Raw genomic sequence first — 23,690 nt, forward strand, 5'->3', positions numbered from 1 at the left:
GTTTCCATAGTGTTAACATCTGCTAGTCTTAGTTCTTAATTTAGTTCTGGTCCCTTTTTTTGTCCCCTAGAGGCTGAAGTAGATGATACTGTCTGGGCCCTAACCACACTGACCTTAGTCTAGTTGTACCTTTGTTAACGTCTGTAGGTGACTCCAAGAGGCTAACACTCTACCTGTTTTAGAGCATGCAACTTCCGTGTCTTTTGAAATTGTATATATTTATTAATTTTTGTGTGTGATGATCACCCTGTGGCAAAGATAATGTTTGCTGAGCCAAGCATGGCGAAAGTCTGCAGATGGTCCCTGAACAACACACAGTAGCACCACCTCGCCTGTAGCCAGGATTCCAGAAAAGTGACCACAGTCTCATCAGACCACTACTCGAAAATCCCTTCAAGGGAGAAAGACCTGGAAAGAATTTTCACACCCTAATCATGGAAGCCATGAACATAGGACACAGGGAGCAGAGTAACAGAGAGCTAGTCTGCTGCAGTGGGGAGTGGAACTATGCTCTGACCCGCTTGGCCTGCGTAGACACCCTCACACGTCACTTCATTAAGGCTTGGATCTTTTTTCCTAGACTGATCTCTCAGAGCAATGGTGAGAAGTTGTACCAGAAAGACCCAGAAAGAAAGGTATTCAGGAAGTGGCATACTCTTTTCATAAAAAGCTGTTGACTCCTGAAAGGCACTCAGGGAAACATATCTTTTTAAATGTATTCAGAAATATTGCAGCAACAGCAAAAACTAAGTAGCTCAGTGTGGGTGTTAGATTTTGAGCAAGTGCTAAATCTCCTATCTCAGCCAAGTTGATGTCTGAATGCACCAGCTGGGGGTGGGGAGGGAAGCATCAGAGTGGGAAATGAAGTTGTCAGGTAGGTCTCACAGCTCTATGTCCTGGGCTGGCAGCTATGCCGGAAACAAGTTCAGAAGGGGCAGCTCTGGGTGGGAGAGCTCCTTTCTCCTGGATCCCTAAATTGGCCCTCCATTGGTCTTTCAAATGCACCTTTGCATTGCTTCTCCTCTGTGTGTGATCAATTAATGAGTGCCAGCTTTGTTACATTGAAGAGGGGAAGGCTGGGATGAGGCCTGCTGATGAATTTCTCACCAATAACTGAAGTCTCAGTACTGAATTAGGAGTAATTGTGTTTTGGACTTCAAAAGCCACAGTGGTTTTCATTCATTATCACCTCAGACCTTCTAAACACGAATTTTTAAATAGCGGAGGCTATTTCTAAAGTCAGTACGAAAAGGTAAAGGTTTAACTAAAATTTTTAGTTTCCTTTCTTAATTTTTTTTTTAAAGGAGCTCTCTCAGCCTCATCATTTGTTGTCTGGTAGTATGAAAATGGATAATTAACCAAGACTCCAAGAATCCCTTTGGAGGATGGTGGCATCATCTCTCCGTTCTAAGTAAATGGTGGACAATACCCCAGCCCTGGCACAGAAGTCGTTGTTCTCAATCAGATGAAGTTATGGTTTAGAGAATTAAAAAGCAAACTTCTTTTGGATAATTAGAAGCAGGCATAGCCTTACAAGTTGAGGGTGCCTTTCTTCAAGGCATTTAGCAGGGTGAGGTGATGAACATGTGGGAACATCACACTCTCACTGCAGAGACTTTTCTATAGTCTTTCCTTACACCCCCCTTTCCCTGCGAAGATTCCCAGAGCTTCTGTTGTGAAAGCTTAGCCCCAGGGGTATCCTGCTGCTTCCCAGGCCTGTCCTGAGAAAGGATACCATCCTGAAAGTATGATACCACCACTGTGATAGACTCCCTTTTTTAGGAACTAGAAAGGACCTTCTCTGAATTCTGATTCCCACTCCAAGGAAGGCACAAAGGTTGCCTGAAAGCACTCAAACAGAATCACCAACCTTTTAGCTGTGTGCTTGCATGGAACCTAAGAACTAATGGCTTTGGTTTCTGATGCTGGCTCATCTCAATCACTAACAGTGCACACCTATCCTGTAAGACTGTAAGGGTACAGGGGAACCCCATGACTTTGAAGTTGGGCCTTGAGTGTACTCTCAGCCCCAAAGAAGAGAAAGCACAAAGCCAATAGGGGCTGGCATGCTGGACAGATGTGTTGGCTGCCAGACCCCTGGGTTGGGAGGTGTAGTTGAGGTCAATGTTCAGCATTAACTCATCACTTGAAGTTCATTGAGATATCTCAATAATGGGGTTGCCTTCTTGGCTCCTTAATAGACTTGTCCACATTCAGGGCCATGGATATATCAAAGCCAGGGAAGAGCAGATCAAGCTAGCAAAAGTCATAAATACATGAAGGCCTCCTGTTTCCAAGCGGCTAGATAGAAAACACGGCTTACCAGTTTGGAGGTTTCTTTGTATGCAGTTCAGAAATGTGTATGAAGGTAGTGAGGAAGCTACACATAAAACTCTAACCTGGGAAAATGTTCCCATTTCACATATTTTTAAGCCAAATGTCTGTATGGTGTCAAGAGACTCAGGTGGAAAGCTTATAACCACTGTTTGCCTTGGGAGAAGCTGCTTTCCTGTCAGAACTACCTAGAAATTATTATGAATCATTTTCTCCATGACTGAACAACACACTTGGAGAATTTCATTGCCTGAATGTTACCTCTTAATTGGCCTGTGGACCATGAAGCAAGATAGACTATTTCTTTCAGGGTATAGAGACTGCATAGAAGTCTCTACTTTTTGAAAGAAGCATCTCAAGATTTTTGCTTTCATGTGTTGTCCCCTAGTTGGCACATGCAAATATACATGAAATGCATTGTACTATATGTGATTGAAGCAGGTAAAATGCCATTCCTTTACCAGAATAATACTAACAATTATGCAAATGAGATATATATATATATATATATATATATATATATATATATATATATAGAGAGAGAGAGAGAGAGAGAGAGAGAGAGAGAATTAGAGATATATTTTTGCCTGAAGGAACCAATGAATCAGATCATTCAGTCATGACAGGTTAGCAGCCTGCCTTGCTCTGATCCCAGTGTCTTGGTTTAATCTGGTGTCCATCTGAAAGGTAAACTATGGGCATTCCGGCAATGTTGCTGATGTGTTGATGCTTTTCCAAAATTCCATCTAGCTCTCAAAGGGAACTTTGTCTTGAGACAAATTCTGACTATTTGCCAGTGAAAAACTAAAGACCCATTCAGTGTCCCCATGTCTTGGATGCACAACTGCTAACCATCCTTCATGCAAAAAGTTGGTTATTATTACTCGTTTAGCCCAGTCTCAACCTTCCCTTTCTCTGGATTACAAGAAAAACACTGAACATTATTGTCATCACTTTCTATAGCAATATCAAAATAGTCACATTCTATAGGGAGTTTTCTGGAGGAGAGTGGTGTTTTAGTATCATCTATATGAACTTCAACCCGTCCTTAAGTAGAACAAGCATCTCCATTCATTTAGTTATTAAAATTAGAGAGTGAGGCATGTAGGTTTTGCTCTAAGTATGTGCCATATATAGAAATATGTTCCCATGTATAAACACCTATGTAGAATGTGACTTAAAAAACTGGAGTCTTTGTCTCCTCTAAATGTTTACCTTAAGCTGAGGTCCAGGTTCACTTTCCTGCTGTCCCTCTGATCCCGTAGAGGCAGCTGGTCCTGCTGAATTGGCTATTCATTTTCAGCCTCATTTTTATTTGAGGTCTGCAGCTGCTCCTGGCTCCCTTACCTGAACAGCAGGTTTGGCAGGCGCTCAGGTTCATGGTTTGAATTTAGGGAGCACCCTGCTCTGCTGGTCTGCTGGCCACCTGTTCCAAGCATGGTGTTTTCCTTCCCAACTTTAATTTGCTTCAGTTCCTCATACTGACACCCCAGGATTGCCTCTTCCGGTTTTCACTCATTGTCCATGTACTTCCATTATCTGTTTTCCCCTTTTTTGTTTGTTTTTTTATTCACCATTATTTTTCTTTCTTTAGCGGCTCCAGCTAGCTCTTCTACCCTTGTTCCATTGTCTTCACCAGCTAGTGAGTATTGTTTTCTTCATCCATCTCTCTGCATGTTGCTTTCTACCAGCCTCCACCCTCTGCTTACTGTTATGTTTTTGACCAGGTGATAATTCAACTCTGTTGGCAAAAGGCCTCATCAGGTTATAGGGAAGCAAATAGAAAGAGAAACAGACACAGGGTCTCTCTTACCTCCCAAAGGGGAGAACATTGCTCTGGACAGGAAACTCTGCAGACAGACTCCCTAAGGCTGCCACAGCCAGACCTCTCCTCCAGAATTCCCAGTGGGCCAGACCAAAGCTAGTATTTGGAGAAGCCAAAAGAATTTACAAAGAAAAATATCTGCTCTGCAGGGTCGTACAAAATTCTTTGAGGTGCTGTGTTTTACCTTTTATTTTAATTGGCATAGTTGGACTCAAACATTGAAATTAGATAGTGAAGCCTACAGCTTTTGCTTTATCCATACATGCATATATTTCTCATAAATATTTGTTGGAAAATAAACAGTGTTTGCATGCAGGTGTGACTGGCAGTAGGTGATTAGGCAAATTATTTAACCCTTTGCAAGTGAGTCTTGATTTTCTCACTCTCTAAAATGTAATTTTTTGTGGTCAGCCTCCATCCATCCCCCTAAAGTAAGCAGCAAACATCAAAGCATTCATCAATTTCTGCTTTGCCCACCTGATCAGTACCACTGGCCCAGCAAGAATAGCAACTGGTCAGCCTCAGGCTGTGCCACTGGCTGAGTCTGACTCATGTCCAGGCATGCCATTTTGCTTCTCTGATCTTTTGTTCCTTTGGATCCCCACGGGTAGAGAGAGCTCTGGGTCTCCTACTCTGGAGTTTTATCCTAGTTGGAGGGGGGGGGAGGTAAGGGGGAGGAGGCAGAGGAAAGTAAGACACCAGCTGAGCAAATACAGGATGGGATGCCAGCATGGACTCAGAGCAGCACACAGCAGCAGGTACACAGGCAGGGTGGCCCTGCCCAGCTGGATTTTTTTCTCCCTGGTACAGCAGAAGCCACTGACGTTTGAGCTCAGCCTCAAAAGGTGGCTCAAGCTCCAAGCTCAGATGCCCTCTGTTCTCTTTTTGACTCAGAATCATGTGCGGTGCCATCCCAGGCAGTGTGCTGTAGCAGAAGGAGTGCAGGCCTTGGAAACACAAATCCCAATCTGCTCTTTCTGCCTACAGCTCCACAACTTCTAATAAGTCACTCAAACTCCCCAAATCTCAGGATTGTCATCTCTAAAATGACGGGCGGATTCCACTTACCTTTCAGATGTTTGTGTAAATTAAAGAAAAATGTAAAACATTCAAAACTGAGTATCCAACTTGTAGCAGCTGAAATTGATAGTAAGAATAAATGGGGGCCAGGCACAGTGGTGCACTCCTGTAATCCCAGCAGTTTGGGAGGATGAGAGGTAGGAGGATTGCAGGTTTAAAGCCAGCCTCAGAAATTTAGCAAGGCTATAAGCAACCTAGTAAGACTCTATCTCAAAATAAAAAGGGCTGGGGATGTGGCTCAGTGGTTTAATCCTGGCACCAAAATAATAGTAATAATAAGAAGAAGAAATAAAAGGGGGTGTATTTTTTCCTTGCTGTGAGTCTTTTGTCAGCAAAATTTTGGATAATCTTTTAAAAATATTTACAATTAGTATTGATAAATTAGGGAAGAAGGGAGTGAAAGAATATCCCTTCATCATTTCTGTCTTTTCTTTATGATACCCATATATAAAATATGTAGCCATTTACAGTGGTGCACACTGTAATCCCAGCCCTTGGGAGGCTGAAGCAGGAGGATCATGGGTTCAAAGCCAGTGTTAGCAATATAGTGAGGCCCTAAGCAACTTGGTGAAACCCTGTCTCAAAATAAATATATAAAAAGGGCTGGGGATGATGTGGCTTAGTGATTATGTGACCCTGGATTCAACCCCTGGTGCCCCAAAAAAGAAGTTAAATTAAATTTTTAAAAATACTTGTGCACATACATGTATATACATATAGACTTAAGATTTTACCTCCCTTCTCCCTTCACCGTTCTGTTACCCTCTCTGTCCTTCACATTTCATAGCAACCTGGCCTCTTCCTGCCCTTACATCCTCAGTACTGTCTAGTGAGTACAGAGCTGAGCTGAGCTCAGCTGCACCTCTGATTGCTGCTTGTTGGATAGCCAACTTCTGGGTTGCCATACTGCTTGTGTTTTTCCCTTTTATTAAAAGCAATAGTTGTCAATGCATGGAGGCTTCTTGCCTAGAATGGTTTCCTAAGCATGCTATCTGCTTGGCCTAGGGAGCAAACCAAGCATCTTCAAAAGAACAGGGTGATTATTTGTAGAATGCTCTGTGTCTGAGGAGGCCTTTGCAAATTGACTTTCACATTAAAAATAGAAAAGGATTAGGGAAACTCTGAGCAAAGAACGCCAACTCCTTCCTAGCTTTTGTTGCCCACTCACTCTAAAATACATACACATGTGCATGCACACAAGTGCACACTAATGTAGAAATCCCAAACGATTGAGAGAGAGGAAAGAAATAGGAGGAAGTAGCTGCTTAGAGGAAGGTGGAGAGTGGTGCAGAGAAGGAAGGAGTCGCCTCTGACAGCATGGCTGCCTTTGTCTCACTGTGCAGAGTCCACTCTGAGGAAGTGAGCCAGAGCGCCTTCCTTCTGTCTCTTGCAGGCTTCCTCTGCAGTTCTAGAAAATGATGGACCTGGACCGAAGAAACCTCACCCAGGCTCCCTCTGGGTTGAAAATCCAGATGAAAGTGCTGCAATTCAACCCTTGACAGTAGAGTTAAGAGCCTGACCATATGATTTTTTTCCCATTGTGTAAAGATGACACTGATCACTACTGTACAAGTTCCAAGCTGGCCTTTAGGTGCTCTAAAATGAAGCTGGATGTGTTGAAGACCTACATCCTCTGGCTAGGCTACAGGAGTGTATGTGCATGTTTGTAGTGTTTAAACACCGAAGCTAGATGGAGGTTTCAAGTTTTACAATATTTCTGGGTGTGCGCACGTGCACACGTGCACGCACACACACACACACACACACACACACACACACACACACACACAAAGATAATCCCATTCATCCCGAATCAGAGGGAAAGGGCAGAAAGCAGGTATGCACAGTACAGCTCCTGCTCCCTGGGCCAAGGCTTCTGAGACATTGAACAGAGAAGAAAAGGGTTTCCTGGTTCTGTGTGATGCATGAAATGGTTCTTTTTTCTACTGCAGAACACAGCTAAGAGTCTGCTTTCTTGGTGTTCCCTTCGTGTGTGTGCTGTGATGAATTTTAATTCCTGATGCTTTTGAGGTTTCATTTTGTCAGCAGAGCAGAGTGGGTGACAATGAGCTGTGGGTTTAATTCGGATGATGAGGTTTCTTTGTTGGTGGTTGTTTTCTTTTTGCGTTTTGTAAAGGAATGCAGCTAATAGCACCCTTTCTTCTACAGTGTCCCTCCTGGCCTTTTGCGGTCTGGTGCAGTATGTGTCCCTATTCCCCCCCTTACACACAGTAGGAGAAAGCTGTGTGTGTGATGTACTTGTGCACCTGTGTCATAGTTAACGCATCTCCCTGTTGCTTGGTCTTCTCTATCAGTGAAATGCAACCTTGATTCCAGATTCTTCCTAAAAGAGGAATGAAGTGTTTCTCCCCTGTCATGTTTAATTTTTAAACAACCATTGCCACCCACAGACAATATGCTTAGTTGTGACATTCAAAGGAAGAAAGTTTGAATCCATTTTATTTTGGACCACTTGTCTACTGACCCAAATCATAGGTTCCAGTGCATCCTGAGATAAAGTAGAGGCAGCCACAATTGGGTAGTGGCCTATATTTAGCATGGACAGACTCCTCCCCAGACAAAATGTAGCATCTGTGATTTGCATGGAACTAACAGCAAAATAGCTATAAGCAGGCAAAACTCCATCGATCATCAACCAGTAAGGGTGAAAATAAATAACATCTCCTGGTTTTGCATGTGTGAGTAGATTCACTTATAATTATGAGTGGATAAAAGTATCCTAAATAAAATTCAAAGAGAAACTTTGGGCACCTGTAGGACACCCTCGGTGGAAACCAAGGACAATACGAAGTGCACATTCTGGTAGCTTACAGTGGCAGGCCATATAGAACTTGGTTAAATAATTTCTCTCTGATTATTTTTAACCAGCTGTGTGCCTCTTGCAAAAAAGTATAGATCTCCCTCTTCTCCCTTAGCTTCAACTTGCAATAACCAAATCTTCCCCAAGCCTGTGAAAGTTGGGATGGGAAACCCAAAATGCCTTTTCAGAGGTCAAGATCCTTCAGTCCCAAATTGGAATGGAGGACACAACACAGGACTGAAAGGAAGAGAGATGAATCCAAATGAGAAGGCTATTGTTTATTTGACAGTAGAATATTTTTTGACATATTATTATATACACATGGACATATTATACATACACCTTCCCATTCTTCTGGTTGTACATGATGTGAAATTACATTGGTTGTATATTCATATATGAACATAGAGAAGTATTTTTTTTTACATTGTGAATATCACATTCATTTTCTATCAGTGCAGCCTAAGGTCTGGAGATATAACTTCCATCCACATGCTGTCAGGCATTTCTTTAATGCCAGGTTCTCAGCTCACTCAGCCAGAGGTTCAATTCCTCCAGGTTAGTGTTGACAGAGCCATTCCCTGATGGCTGCCAGAAGGAAACCCATTCCCTGATATGCTCTGGCCTTTTCTTTTATATGTGTCTTGACCTTGGGGAGTCTCAGCAGAGGTCAGCAATATTGTGGGTATGCAGGTAGGGAAGCCAGACAAGACCCTCAAAGCCAGCATCTCTGGGCTGTATCCACCCAGCCCCATCCAGCCCAAGTTCCCTCCCCTTGTTCACCAGTGGAAACCTGAAATGACCTCTCTTCATTTAATGCGATCTTTTGTTTTTCCAGGGCTTAGAGTCTTCACCTTAACAATCTCAGGACTTTACCTTGATGGCCCTTGGCTTGTTTCATCATCGCCTTTGTTTCCCAAGGATGCTGAGACATTTCTGGAGTCTGTGAATAATGACTTGATTTTGTTCTTTTCCTTTAACAGTCTCCTGGATTGACTTTGACATCTGGGTCCTGACAGAAACACCTCCCCATTTCAGAACAAGTGTTCATGTTCCTTAGTGTGTATTAATATGCAGTGTTGCAGCTGTATCTAATGCTTATTGGTGTTGTTAACCAAATGCTCTTTATGATTTATTATTTTCCTATTTCTGGGCAGTTTTACTGTCCTCCCAATGTTTCTTAAATATGCTGCTAATTTAATTTGATTTCTCCTTTTATTTAGTCTGTGATTTTGTTGTTGATTTTTCTCCCTACCCATTGTTTACATCAGTTTTTAATTTTTTTGTATTTTCCATGTGACCTCCTCCACTTTCCTTTCAACCAATCATGTGCGTGCGTATCATGTGACTTTGTCATGTGGCTTGCATGGTGCTGATGATGTCGTCCACGCTGGTGAACAGAAGGTAAAACTCTTTATTCTGATTAGTGAAATAAATCTGGGACCACAGCCTGGCACCAAGGGTCCACTCATTTCTTTCCACTTCAGATATCCTAAAAGAAGCCATTTGAGAGCTTTCCTCTTGTTCTCAATTCACACCCAGAATTCATCATTCCTTACAACTGTCCAATGTGGCAATTAGATAATGTGACTGTCTTTGGTTTAATATTTTGCTTCAAGACATTTGGTCACACCAGCTGCTCTCTAAGGAAAGCCACGTTAGCCACAGTACAGTTTGCAAACTTGAATTTTTATCAGAGAGTTCATAAAAAATATTTCCCAGAAACATGTTTGTAACTAGCCCTGTAGTATTGTTATTTAACTTTATATTCAGAAGTTCTATTCCCCACCATTGTTCTAAAATTAATCACAGTCCCATGAAAATGTTTGCAATCTTAAAGTGAGACAGAGAGAAATACTCCATTGCAAAGGTTATATTTGTTCAGAACCAGTGAGAGTGCTTCATACAATTCATGCAAATTGAGGACTTTCTGAAATAGGAATTTGCATTAGAGCAGTTTGGCTGTGATTACTGAGGTGTCACTTTTCAAGAGTGGCCCTCCCCCAGGCAGGGGGGACAAATCAAGCAAAAGTCACTTGGCAATTACCATGACTGGAGATCTCCGTGTAATCAAGAAGCACATGATTGACCCTTGCAGCAAAGGAAATAAAATTATAGCCTAATTAAGCACATAGCGGTGACAAAATAATTAGTTAATATTGTGCCTGTCACAACCTCGTTAAAAACATTTCTCACTTACCATAAAGAGAGAAGAAGGAAGCCTCTGCTCACAGCTTCCCTAACTAAAATTGCCTGTTCAGAACCTGCCCTGGGAGTCAAATGCATCCCCCTCTCTTAACTGAAAATTTTTACTTCACATCACGCCCTGAGATACATACAGGCTGCATTGACCACAAAAGCAAAACTAACACCAATAACCACCCAGTGTGCCCGTGCATGCAAGGGGTTCTCCCGTTGAACCTCACTTCTCTTGAGAACTGATTGGGCGACATCCACACAGTCAAAACCATCAACAGCTCGTCTCGCATGTTTTTTTGTTCCCTGTCGCTTCTACGTCATGCTCCCCACATGTGTTAGCCCTATGTATTTTCCCTCTCCTTCATGCTACATCTACTATGTACCATCTCTGAGGACTTCTGCTTTGTAGGTATGGCAGCTTAGCCCTGCTCTAGTCCCATTTACAACCAGGCTCCTGAACTTGCACAGAAGCCACCTCGTTTCCAAAAAGAACCGTTTGATATTTACATCATAGGAAATATGGTGGGAACATCCCCAGAAGGACACCTGATGCTGTACACAGTAAGATTTGACCTACCTTCAAAAATTATCTTGATCTGTCAGTCATAGGGCAGAGAATATCGGAAAAAACTTCAGATTTTCTAAACTCAAGTTCCACCCTAAATACTATAGTTTTAGTACTTCCCTAAAGTTGGCAACCAGCAGGAGCAGAATTCTTTCAGACTTGTGGTGACTGCTCAGTGACTGATTATATTACTCAGCTTTTCATTGCTGTGACCAGAATACTCAATAAGAACCACTTAGCAAAGGAAAAGATTATTTTGACTCATGGTTTCAGAGGTTTAGTCTATGGTCGGCCAAATGCATTGCTCTTGGCCCAAGATAAAGCAGAACATCATGGCAGAAGATCATGGAGGAAGAAAGCTGCTCATCTCATGGCTGCCAGGAAGCAGAGATCACAGGGAAGAACCCCCTCGAGGCATACTCCAGTGACCCACCTTCTCCAACTGCTCCCCACCTGCCTACAATTACTCCCAGTCAGTCCATTCAAACAAAGATGGACTGACTAGGTTACAGCTTTCATAATCTAGTCATTTCACCTCCAAAAATTTCTGCATTAGTGTAGGAGTTTTGGGGGGACACCTCATATCCAAACCATACATTGATGCTCTGGAAAAAGATCTGGCCCTTCCCCCCTGAGATGCTAATTGTGAGCAGATGCTGGATATTGGCTTTGGAACTCATTCGCTTATGTTTTAAAACAGGTTTGGTCATTTCTGTGAAATGCTATAATTCAGAATGAAGCAAAGCACAACATTAAAATAGAAACTTATTTACTCCTCCAAAGAGAGAACTCTTTCTAAACGTTTAAACAAAACAAGAAATATTAGAAGATGTTTTCTATAGTTGTCCTAGATGCATGCCTTAGCAGTGATCTTGTCCATCAATAAAAACTGTGATCAGTACTAAAAAAAAAAAAAAAAATCACTGAGAGCCTTATGGAATTCTAAAGCTATCATTACCCCTCATCAAACTATGTTCCCATCCATGACCCATCCTCTCCTGCCATCTGCAAGGATCAGGAATTTCTCAGGAGAGCCACCAGCAGCAGTAGGAAGTGGCCTTTAATAATAAAGTTTAAGGGAATACAGAGATGAGGACAATTAAAATTTCCAGAGGAGATAAATAAACCCTTGTGAAGGACAGTTATCACTTCCTTTCCCTGAAATTTACTAAGCACTGAAGGTGAATTAGACCTGAATTCAAAAATTTTGAGCTGGAGGTTTTTCTCACATTAGGCAGTTATATACCCAACAATGGATGAAATCCAAGGTTCTCTATCTGCCCTCTCTCCATACCCACATAAAAAACTTGCCTGGGATGCACTTAATATATGCTGCATGCTCCATCCACCTTTAAGTTCAACTGGACAGTGTTTATGGAGTCCAGCAGCACTGAATAAATAAGGTAGGTAAAACAGGGACTGTCCACCATCCTCCATGGTTAGTTGGCTCCTGAGCCTTCAGGGCTTGGGTGTGGAGGCTTATGACAGATAAAGCATGGGCAATTGTAATAGGATGGCAGAAGTCAGTTTTCAATGCTCCACAGAGAAGTTTGTTCTGCCATCATTGCCTCATGTAACTACAAGACTTCCAGAGACTCCCAGAGCCATGATTCTGTCCATCAGTTGCTGAAGACTGGGTGTAACTGGGACTCCCCTGCCGTCCCCAGCCAGCATGTGTGTGATGCAAAGCCCCCTGCACCCTTTCTGTCACGTGCTGCATGTTGAGCATGGCTCCCTCCCCATCCATTCATAATGATCTTTTTTTTTTTTCTTTAGCTACTGACACTGACTTGGAAATGCTGATTCTGATGAACTAAACTCTTTTAACACCTACTCTTCCTTCTTAGATTGAAAACATCACTAACCATCCCTTCCACACCCTCCTTTATTTTTTTTTACAGCTGTGTGTCTGGATGGCCATGGTCTCTGGCAGGTGGACACAGACTTTTCACGAGGGTTTCTGTTCTAATTGCCTTTATTTCTAAGGATTCCCCACACTGGTGGCTCCCAGGGTAGAGAGTTAGTGGGAACAGTCTGAAGGAGGAAGCAGCGATGTATCAGCCCAAATCCTGTGGGCAGAGACTGAGGCCAGGGCTGGCTTTGGCAGCCAGTTCCCCTAAGATTACCAGCATGAGGGTGGGAACATTATTAAGAAGGTTCGTTCTTCTTAATAACCCATCTAATGTCCATGAGATGCTGTTGAAAATGTGCACCGACTCCCCACACCACCCTGCGGCCGCGGAGGCAGGAGCCAAGTTAATTGTTGGTGATAGTTATTTCTGTCGTAACTTCCTCAGCCTGGATCAGCCCCATAACCACAAGCCATACCTTCATGGTCATATTTTCTTTTTAGGATGATGAAAAAAAGATAATTGATCAATTAATCTGTTGGTGTTTTCATGACACCCACGAGAAGGGAATTGGTGTTTTTGTGGTTCTGTCTGTCAGAGCTCATTTGTCGATGCTTGGCTTGTACTTTGTGCTGCCATGTGCCACCCCACCTCCAGCACATTCACCATTCCTAAGGAAACCAGGGCTGAAAAGGATTTATGGGCCAGATGTCTCCATGAGCTCAGTCCCAGAGACCTAAGCATCCTCTTTCTCTGTAGAACCTGGGGAACTGGCCACGTCTGTACCCATTCATTCTGTATCCTGGCCTCCCCTGGAACCAGGAGCTAGGATGACAGAGTCAGATCACTTAGCACAAGCCTATCCTTAATCCTGGAGAGGAGATAGGACACCTGACCCCAGAGGCCAGATTTGGGGGGAACAATGCTGAAGGCAAATGGATACCTATCCCTAGCATGGTCAGTCTGCTCTTTTGGACTGTTAGAAAGCCAGGTAGGTTACCAAAAGAGATATCAGAGAGAGTCATGTGGACCCAAGAACGTGTACAACATGGATCTCACATTCATTTGCATTATATCTACAACTAAGAGCTGTTTTCAGGAAAGACAATTGGTGGTCTAATAAATCTAAATCCCAGTTCCCCAAAGTAATTTGCTCATCTCTTAAGGACCTATCAATAACTGCTTGATGAAATTGTAATGTTTCTGAGTGGGAAAAAATGGAATAGACTCAGGCTTCATATCTGAATAGCTAAATCATACATTTTGGGCTTTTTAAAAGCAAATAATAAAAACAGTTTTACACAAGTTGCAAATTGCTTATAAGAAAGAACCAACCAAAGGAGACAGGAGTCAGGATAAAACAAAATGAACATTATTTTTAATGTATGACAATGTTGTTTGATGGGAACAATAGGAGATTTTAATGCAAGCCCTACATCCATCACTGGTTTAACACTCAGACCGGGAAACTGTGTGGGTCCCTAGGGGAGAGAAAATAAAGTGGTCGAGTAGAGAACAGATCAAGCCTTCTGGAAGGTAGCTGTTTGGCACCTCAGCATTTAATGCAAAATGTATAGCTCTTGGTGCTTCAGCTTCTTTGAGTCAAAAACAGAATAGTGTTTCATTTTAAAATTAACAAAAGCTTCCCAACACCCTATACTATGTATCATCTATGCTGTGGGATTCATAAGTCCAGCAGTAGTTCCTAACCCCATGGCTCCTGCTAATAGGAGGAAGGGCCTGAAGCAGACTCAGATTTAAGAGCAGAGAAGCCCAGTAATTACAAAGGAGGAACCTGCAATCTGCATGGCCAGAAATATACATTTCAATTATGGTTTCTAGAGGGAATTTCATAAAATTTCATAAAACTGCCTATGATAGTGTGTGCTTCTATGGCACATTCTTTTTTTTTCTTGAGCTGGTTATTCACATCCTGCTAGAAAATACTAGAACTGCCCAGTATTTCATATTTGCTATTGTCAAGGTTTATTTTTAGGGTACTGCTACTTTCGTCTTTGCATAAAATATTTGGGGGGAAATTTTGAGTCATAGCTGAAGCTAAATTCAAAGGGTATAATTAACCCCAGGGGTCTTGTCAGAGCAACCTGCCTATTGCTGCTGAATTGCAAACCAACATTTACAAATAATTGCCATATTGGTTTTGCTGAAATTGCCCATAATGATTTCAATCACAGCAGCCACCCTAGAACCTTAGGACCCTTTAAATCATTTCTTCTGCTAATGTATTCAATTAAGCAATGAGTCTCCTGAATGCTGGGTTCTCACTGCTTCTGCAGTGACTCCTTCCCTGTCAAGCCCGGCTTTGTGCAGAGAGCTTAGGAAAGGCTCTTTAACCCCATTTCTAACCTTTAGGAAACGTGGATGGTGGTGAACATTTGAAGATGAATTAGACAACCGAGTAAACAATTGCTTTATCCAAATTTTACTGTACTTACAGCAAGTTATAGAGCCACAGAGTCTATCAAAATCTCGATGATTTTAGTTGAAAATGATCTTCCTGTAGGAATACTGTCAGAGAAAGGGTTATGTTTAAGTCCAAGAGTCTCATGATTTTTTTTAAAAGATCATAACTAAGTTCTTTCATTTAGCTGGCAAAAGCATATCTTATCTTTAAGACTTCATTGCCCGACAGTCTATCTGGTATCTAGTAGACACACAGTACACATTTGGTGAATAAATTGTGTGGGAAAATCACTCTAAATAATACACCTAAAAATTAGACAATAGAAAATTCTTAAAATTCTATGAGAAAACAATACACATCTGACTAACATGGTAGTCACTCAGATAAAATGGTAGCAAATTATAGTGTTCTAACTATAGTAAATGTTAGAACTTTAACTGTGGCACAGTTTTTAGGGGCTTTTCTTGTGATTCCAATAATATTTTTTTTCTGAAACAAATCCAGACATGAGAGAGTTTCTTCTTGTGGGCCATTGGATTCTGCAAGCATTCCTCGGAGAGATTTTTTTTTGTTCATGTATCTTTAAAGAGGCTTGGGATTCTCTTTTCAAAGATAGAACATTTTTGAGAAAAGTTTTCAAAAATTGTACAGCAAAAGTTGATAACTTTGTGCCTTAGAGATATAGAATTGTCAATCTTTGGGTATATCTCCCTAAAATTGGCTGAAGGCATATATCATAGGTTCATTCTTTCGTGGTGTTGTAAGTAATAGCAGAGGCATAGTTGGGAGATCACTCTAGTGCGGTGACCCTGTCACGGTGTCACCACGTGGCAGAGCTGGAAGGAACCCTAGTATTCCATCCAGTGGCCACATGCTGCAGACATGCAAAGAGGGGTTAACCTGGCTATGACATCACGGCTCCTGGGAAGCAGAGTTCAGAGAAGGCATCTCATGGTATTGGCTCAGCCTTGAAAACCCACACTACTCCATTCCATGAGGAAAGAGTGAGAAGCATCAGGCAAAGCAGCCCCTAGAAACTCATTTTTGAGTGGTCCCAAGGAGTCCCTGGGGGAGCATGTGGTCCTTGCCTAGTTGATGTGTTAGAAGGGTCACTGATACTGCCTGATAGAAATCACCTCCTTCCTAAAGGCAGATAGACCATCCAACACACAGCATGTTACAATTAATGTACATTTCCCATCAGTCAGGGGTCACCATCCATCCTAGCTTGGGCCTGAGGGGTTTCCTGGGATGTCATACTTGCAATGGTAAAACCTGTAATGTTCCAGTCTAACTGTGATAAGTTGGTTACCCTAATTAAGTCAGAGAAAGGAATCTACCAAGTTCTAAGGTGTCTCCTCCTTTCATTGGTTCAATATGGCAGAATCTACACAGAGCTCCTGCCTACTCTAAAACAGACTCTACTTTGAGCTTCTTTTGACACTGGACACTTACAATGAGGTAGACATACTAAATTAGCATCTAAGACTTAGAAAAGCCTCTATATACCTTGATATACCTAAACTAAATGTCTACATATTTTCCACTGAGTAGTTTGGGTGAGTGGCTAGATAGTGGCTCAAAATCAGGACAATTTTTGCTCGAAGCCCATTTATTTTGGTAATCCTGTCTTCATTTTCCTTTAATTACTTCTTGTAGAAAACAAATAATAAACACAACTTTTCCTAAATATCCCTAGACATCAAGACCATGTATCCTTCCTGCTGCAGGTGTTATTTGTCCCTGTCACACCATTGCTGAAACCTAACCATGCACGCAGCTCACCAAATGAGAGTCTGTATTTCTTACAAGTTCCCGGTGATATGCGAGCTACTGGCCTGATGTGCTAAATAGCAAGGCTTTGTGTTAGCTCTCTACAGCTCCTCCTTGTATCAAAGGGAGGAGGCTCACAAAGTAGCTGGGCAAGGAGGCCAAGCTAAACACTGCCTCTGCCAGCAGCCTGCTCCCACAGGGCCAGTGGTGCAGAGTCGGGTGATGAGGTCCACAGCCTAGTGACAGCCTTTTTCCTGGCTCTTCTATCATGTTTGTGATTGTTTTCCTGGCCAGACAGAGGGACTCACCCATAAGGTAACTATTGCATAGCTTCCCCCAAGCCTCCTTTCTGAGCTCAAGAGATAATAATGGAGGTGGCTCCTCCCAGTAAAAGTGCAGGATCCCCAAGTATGTTGAATCTTAATTGTTACTCTTGATATCAGATAATCTCTCACCTGTTGCTTTCAGCATACACTAACAAAATAGTTTCTCTCAAAGTAAATCCGCCTCTTAGGGAAGAGCCATCCTAGCCCTGGTAGTTTTTCACATTCAGGTTCATCTTTCTTCTCAAACTCGGATTCATAGCGCCTCAGTCTGAGCGAGCATATACTACACATAAAGAAAAACATTGACTTTTTTCCTTTTCTGTTGAGCAGCGCTAAAACCAATTTCTTTCTCTCCCCTCTCACAAAGAGAAAGTACTTTAATGACTGTTGCTTTAATACATTGAAGTGCTGAGGATTATCACTCACTCAGTTGAGCCATAAATGCCGTATAGTTACAGGAAACTTGCCTGTGGCAGTTTGTGCTTTATTTAATCGTAACTGGAAACTTATTTTTCTAAATGATTCTAAACAATAAAAATTTAATTCATGAAAAGCTAGTCACAAGAATGTAACAGCATTCAGTCCCATTGGATCAAACCCTTGGGCCTTTGGGGCGAGTGATATACCCGAGGGAAAAACTGGACTGTTTTGAAAAATAATTCTAGGGGTGTAACTTTTCTGCTCAAACACTTACATTTTCCCATATTTCAGGCTGTCCGTCAAGATATGCCAGGCTCATAAAAATTATATCTGCAGAGTGAGAGCAGCTGAAAGGAAATGAAAGTAGCAGTGAGAGAGACAGGAAAACCCTGTTAGTAAAACAGAGTGCTGGTAGGGAGAGTGTTACCCAGAACATTTACAAGACACACTCCCTTTGAGCTACAACTGAGTGATGCAACTAAGTGGAACTTGGAGGGTTTGTATTATTGTGTTTTAATCATTCAATTTGTGAAATAGCAAGAAAAGTGCCCAGCCTTCCCCTCCCATCCCTATATCCCATTCTGATGGATCTGATTATCATTCTGTAGACCAAAATTTCATGTGAATTCACTGGCTGTTTCAGGGGAGCCCAGTGCACCTAAACTCGAAGGGCAGATGGGAGAGGACGGGAACTCTATTAAGGTGAACTTGATCAAGCAGGACGACGGCGGCTCCCCCATCAGACACTATCTGGTCAAGTACCGAGCGGTGAGTAGCCTTCTACCCCAGACTCGACCCCATCCCTGCATCACTGACACCTGCCTTGTCCTTTGAAGGGACAACCAGGTGAAGCCCAGGTAGGCTGGAGTGAGACAGTTCTTGTACTGTATCCTATAGCTGACTCATGGGCACTTGAGGATTTAAAACTCACAGAGTTTTAAATCCTAAGACCATCTGGAACTGTTAGACCATTGGACCATTTGAAAACACTTAAAATGATTGTGGTGTTGACAGACCCACACCATGATTGGTTTTCCTGGTTCTTAAATTTTTCTATAAAGTTATGTAAAGGCGTGTTCCCTGCACAAAAACCCTGTGAAGCGGGACTTGAAATTTTCCTCACTGTACAGGTGAAGTAACCAGAGCTGCAGCAGAAGCTGGAGGTCTTACCCAGCTGGGTGAGCTGGAATTTGAATTCAGGCTCAAGTAACTGATGAGCCAGGCTCTTACCCCTGCCTGAAGCTGCCTTAAGATCCTAAGGCTGCGCCGTTCCCTTCCCCTGCTCTTTGGCTCTAAGCCTCTTCTTCTGTCTTGCTCATCACTCATCTAAGATGTCCAGCATTCCACCTTTCACCCCCAACCTCTCCAAATCCAATGATGCTTGTTCATCATCAACCACAAGTGTTGTGAAGAGATGTTAAGACAGTCTCTGGGCACTAGGAACAGCCTGTTGCTAGAGTTTCTTAGCAATAGAAAATAATGAGCCAGAGAGCAGTTTCCTTTCTTCAAGTTGCCCAAGTAAGGCTTTTTCCAGGAAGTTGGCTTCCTCTCTCTGTCGTGTGATCAGCCCCCGAGGTAGAAGTGACATTTGGGTCATTAGCTAGTTAGGCTTCTAGAGAGTTGGTCCAGCACAGAGCCTTCCAGGCACTCCTCTCAGCCAGTGGGCAGGCTGTCAATGCAGCCCTGCTTCCCACTTAATTTCTAAGTCATGCCGGGGTGATCTGATATAGTAGAGAAAAACTCAGTTGACCTTTTAAGGCCCAGCCCAGAGGGATCACAGAATGAGAGGTCTCTCTGCTTCCTCAGGGCAGAGAAGGATGCCAGGACCAGGCAGGTCTTTGCACACTCCACTGGAAGCAGATGGACTGGTAGGATGGACTGCCTCTAGCCATTGTTAAGCTAATGTGGCCCACTAGACAGAGCATGGGTTTTAGAGCCAGACAGGCAAGGCATCCGGTTCCCGCTTTACCTCGTACCAGCATAAGACCTGACTAGGTCACCCAATCTTCCAAAACCTCCATTAGTTCACCTGTAAAATGGGGATAGAATAACTTACCAAGTTGTAAAGATTCACAATATTGTCTACAAAGAACCTGAAGTATGTGTGGCCCTTGTAAGCCTCTATAAATGGTAGCTGCAGGCTCCAGCTAAAAGTTTCTCCCACAAGAGGCCATCTCCAGGATCAGCCATCATAACTGTGTTATAAAGACAACCAACCGGAGTAAAACTCCCGAGCTATTTTAGATTTCAGTAATGTTAACCACCCTCTCCCTTTCACTTCAAAACTTATTGTTTGCTAAATATTATCATGTATTATTAATATGTATTATATAACATAATGTTTGCTTTATTGAATATTTGCTTTGTAGTCAGGTTGTCTCTTCTGTAATGATGTTTGCTGAGGAAGACAGAGAAAGAAGAGTACAGACAGACGGCTCAATTTTTTTTGTTTTAAATGAAAACAGGACCCCGTAGTGGCAACACAAAGCTAACTTACAGCACAGCCCAGGCATCCTGCTTAGGCACTAGGAAATCACAACTTTTTCTAGCATTTCCCCATAATAGTCTCAGGCCCTGGCATGGGCACTATCACATTCTTAAAGGTGTCTTTTTGACTGGTCCAAATGGTTTTGCCTGGTAAGACCTCTTTTGCTGTAAGATGACTCCCATCAGCCCTGGGCCTGTGGGGCTCTGGACTACCTTCCATTGTAGCCATGTTCTTCTCTCGGAAGAGTAGCCTGTCGTTCAGTAAGCATTTGTTAGACCTTCCTATGTGTCCAGCATGTATCTCAGAGCACAGGCCTTGAGAAAGGGCCAGAGGTTGTGATCAGAACCACATGAAGATTTCTCAGAGGCCTCTGCATCTTTTCCCACAACTGTTTTGTTAAGGAGGCAATTGCTCAACAATGGCTTTGTAAACTCCCATCCAGTGCAAATTCGTTGGCAAAGGTGAAGGCAATAATCAGAGAATGCTGGCTGAGAAAAAAAGACACACCCAGAATCCTAGCCTTCAAGCTTCTCATTTTGCCCATTTTGCCTTGTCACCTTGGACATCACTGGGACATCCCCACTGCCACATTTATTTTTAAATAAACACGTTCTCTCTGGGGACCCACTGCTTAATACTGCAGCTACCTTAGGAGGCAATTGCCCTAGGCAATGCTGTGTGGGGCCCTCCTTGTGGGGTGCTCCTCATGGCCCCTCTGAGGATCTCTGGGTTAGGCCTGACAGCAGAACCTCATCCCTTCAGCTACAGTGCTGGAGACCAAGTCACATTATGTAGAATAAAGAATAATAATAATTCATAATTCACAGCTTTGGGCCCAGAGGGATTTAGCTCCAACCTTGACTACAGAGTGACTTTGGGAATTTACCTACCCTCCCTCTCACATCCCCATCATCAGGTTTGGTAAGAGCCTGACAAAAACCTCCTGTAGACTTATTGTAGAGACACAATGAGAAAATGTGTAGACAGCCTTTAGGTCAGTGCCTGGCACAAAGTGTGTGCTCAATAAATGAGTGTTGATAGTGAAATTGGAGTCTATGCAGTGCTCACAGGTCAGAAAGGTGAATCGCACACCTGAGTGTGAGCAGAATTCTGAAATAGGACAAGAAGCGTATTCATTTAACTACACTTCTAAAAAGCCCTCATGTCTGTGTGCCCAGCATTCCAGAATGTAGACTGGACCAAAGGGGAATGTGCCTGAGCCCCTGCATGCCCTGAAGGTGTTGAGACAGTGAGGGTGGTTGTCCCTGTGCACACTGGCATTTGCAGACCTTCAAGGTTGACCTCCCCATCTGTGCATTTTTCAGGCTCACAAAGAACAAGGACCATGTTCTTTTAGTGCTTCATGTTTTTGCAATTTGACACCTGTACTTTTAGACTCCCTAAGTTTTGCCTTTTAGCAGATCTCACCAGCATTTTTATTAAAACTTTCTGGTGTCTGGTATCTTTCCTGCCGATTTCTCCCAGAAGATCTCCTCCGAGTGGAAACCAGAGATCAGGCTCCCGTCTGGTAGTGACCATGTCATGCTCAAGTCCCTGGACTGGAATGCTGAGTACGAGGTGTATGTGGTGGCTGAGAACCAACAGGGGAAGTCCAAGGCAGCTCATTTTGTGTTCAAGACCTCGGCCCAGCCCACAGCCATCCCAGGTATGACTGCCTCCGCTTTCTAGTAGTTTTCCGCTTTGAATTAATGCACAAGTGCTGCTCCTCCTAATGCGCCTGAACAACCCTGACAACTTGCTTGCTTACAGCCATCCTCACGACTGGTTGCCCAGCCAAGCTTAGTTTTGCCTTGTACCTATCTGTGCAGTGGGTTGAGATGTACTGGACCCCCAGGAAGGCTTGGCCAAGCATCCTGGGGTAAAGGTCCTGTCTCATTCGGCCTTGAAGGACCGATGCTAACCAGTCCATGAACCCCTCAGATGGGAAATGCCCAGCTCCTGCCTTGCCTTGGATTCTGGTTGAGTAAGGATCCTTTATGAGACCTTATCTGCCATCTACCATTCCATAATAGAACACGTAACTGTTTTATGCACTTTCTATATGATGCTGGCTTTCTCTGCATGACCATGGTCCAAATCTCTTCTCTATGGTGACCCCAAGAGAAGGAAGAGATGGTGCCCAGTTAGTGACAAATCCTATCTGCCAAGGGCCTCTCCCCTGAAATGGAAATTAAATTGAACCTCTTAAAATGGAACAAGTGGAGAAGACAGATGCTGGAAAGCACCATCCATGAAAGGCAGGCAGTCTGCTAGAGATTGTTTAGGTGGCAGAGCTCCTAGGAGATGCAGATCTGTCTCTAGGGATCCAGGATGGACTCAAGTGTGGGAATAAAGTGAGAGTTCTGCTTTCTGGCCTAGCTACCTTGCCACTGATGACCAGTCCTCTCATTGGCCAAATCCCTCAAAGAAAAAGTTCTTCAGCTATCACTTTGCTTTTCCAGGCCAGACAAATGCCAACCATAGGCAGGAGAGGAGACATAGATCTTACAGCTGCAGGCTGTTGGAAGGGTCCCCACATACTCTGCCATGTTCAGGTGTGGTAGGAAGACAGTCTTGGGCAGCCTCCATTATGCCTGTCCCATCTGTAGAGATTGCCAGTTCCTTGGCTCAGTTGTCGTGATTGCTCCTTCCAGGGGGAGACAGGCCACAAGGGGTGTGGGCTGCTTGAAATGCAGGGCTGGATGTGCAAAAGTGATATAGTCAGGCAGCAACAAAACAAGAGGTCGGTGAGTGATTCTGGATGGTTGCTTGTGTGTGAATGGGTATGTCTGGGAGACACATGGGGCCTCCATCAAGTTGGCAGGTGAGTTTTAAGCTGTAGATCGAAGCGTGGACGGGAAGGCTCCCTGTCTCAGGCTGGGGGCGGGGCGTGTCCCTACAGGTGCAAAAGTCAAGGCACTTGATGAGGAATGTTCTCATTGCTGCTTATTAGGATGTCCAAATCTGGGTGGACTTGCTTTTCCTCGCCCCTTCTTTCCTGTGTTATTTGGTCAGCAGGATGTGAGGTCCAGATCTGTTCTGTCTTTGCAATCACTTAGAAGGTGGGAGAATGTGAGGCTTGAGTAAATCCTTTGCAGCAAGACAGGTTCCTTAAGGCAGTTGTTCCCTGGGGTGATCTCCCATAAGCAGTCACGTAGGCAGGCTGTGTTCCCATGCTGGATACTACCAGCAACATCAACTTCTGGAATTTGGGAGTCAGACACAAAAATATTAAGGAGACCTTGTCCTCCAGAATCCTTGTGAATCATCCAAGTGCCCACTAAGCCAGAGAGGGTTGCTCACCTTATCCATGATGGATGTGCAGGTCTACTGTGCAGGACTTAGAAGGAGGTGGCTCTGCTTGGTTGGAAGTTCCTGGACGTTGTATTATTGTCCAAGAATAAAACCTCTTTGCATCACAAGACACATTTGTGGTTGAATGCTGTGGTCAGCAGGGTGGTGGAGGTGAGGTGCACAGGACTCTAACAGCAGCACAATGGCGGTGTTTGTGCAGTAGGAAGACAGGTCTGCTTCAGCGCTACCAAGGCAGCCTCCACCTCATGCACAGTTTGCTGACCTAGCGC

General features: G+C 43.4%; 1 protein-coding gene across 30 annotated transcripts in view; it reads left to right on the plus strand.

Moving 5' to 3' along the window:
• The window catches only part of Ncam1 (neural cell adhesion molecule 1), a 293,481-nt gene that overhangs the window by 254,869 nt on the left and 14,922 nt on the right, over positions 1-23,690 (plus strand). For 12 of the 30 annotated variants that reach the window (XM_078047002.1, XM_078047004.1, XM_078047008.1 and 9 more), the window contains 2 exons: positions 18,262-18,386; positions 21,595-21,772. In XM_078047002.1, the coding sequence (XP_077903128.1) occupies positions 18,262-18,386; positions 21,595-21,772 (303 nt within the window). Of the gene's footprint in view, positions 1-3,928; positions 3,977-18,261; positions 18,387-21,591; positions 21,773-23,690 lie in introns of all 30 variants that reach the window. The other 18 variants (XM_078046995.1, XM_078046997.1, XM_078046998.1 and 15 more) reach the window with 3 other exon arrangements.

The sequence above is a fragment of the Ictidomys tridecemlineatus genome, chromosome 4, assembly GCF_052094955.1.
Source record: "Ictidomys tridecemlineatus isolate mIctTri1 chromosome 4, mIctTri1.hap1, whole genome shotgun sequence".
Lineage (NCBI taxonomy): Eukaryota > Metazoa > Chordata > Mammalia > Rodentia > Sciuridae > Ictidomys > Ictidomys tridecemlineatus.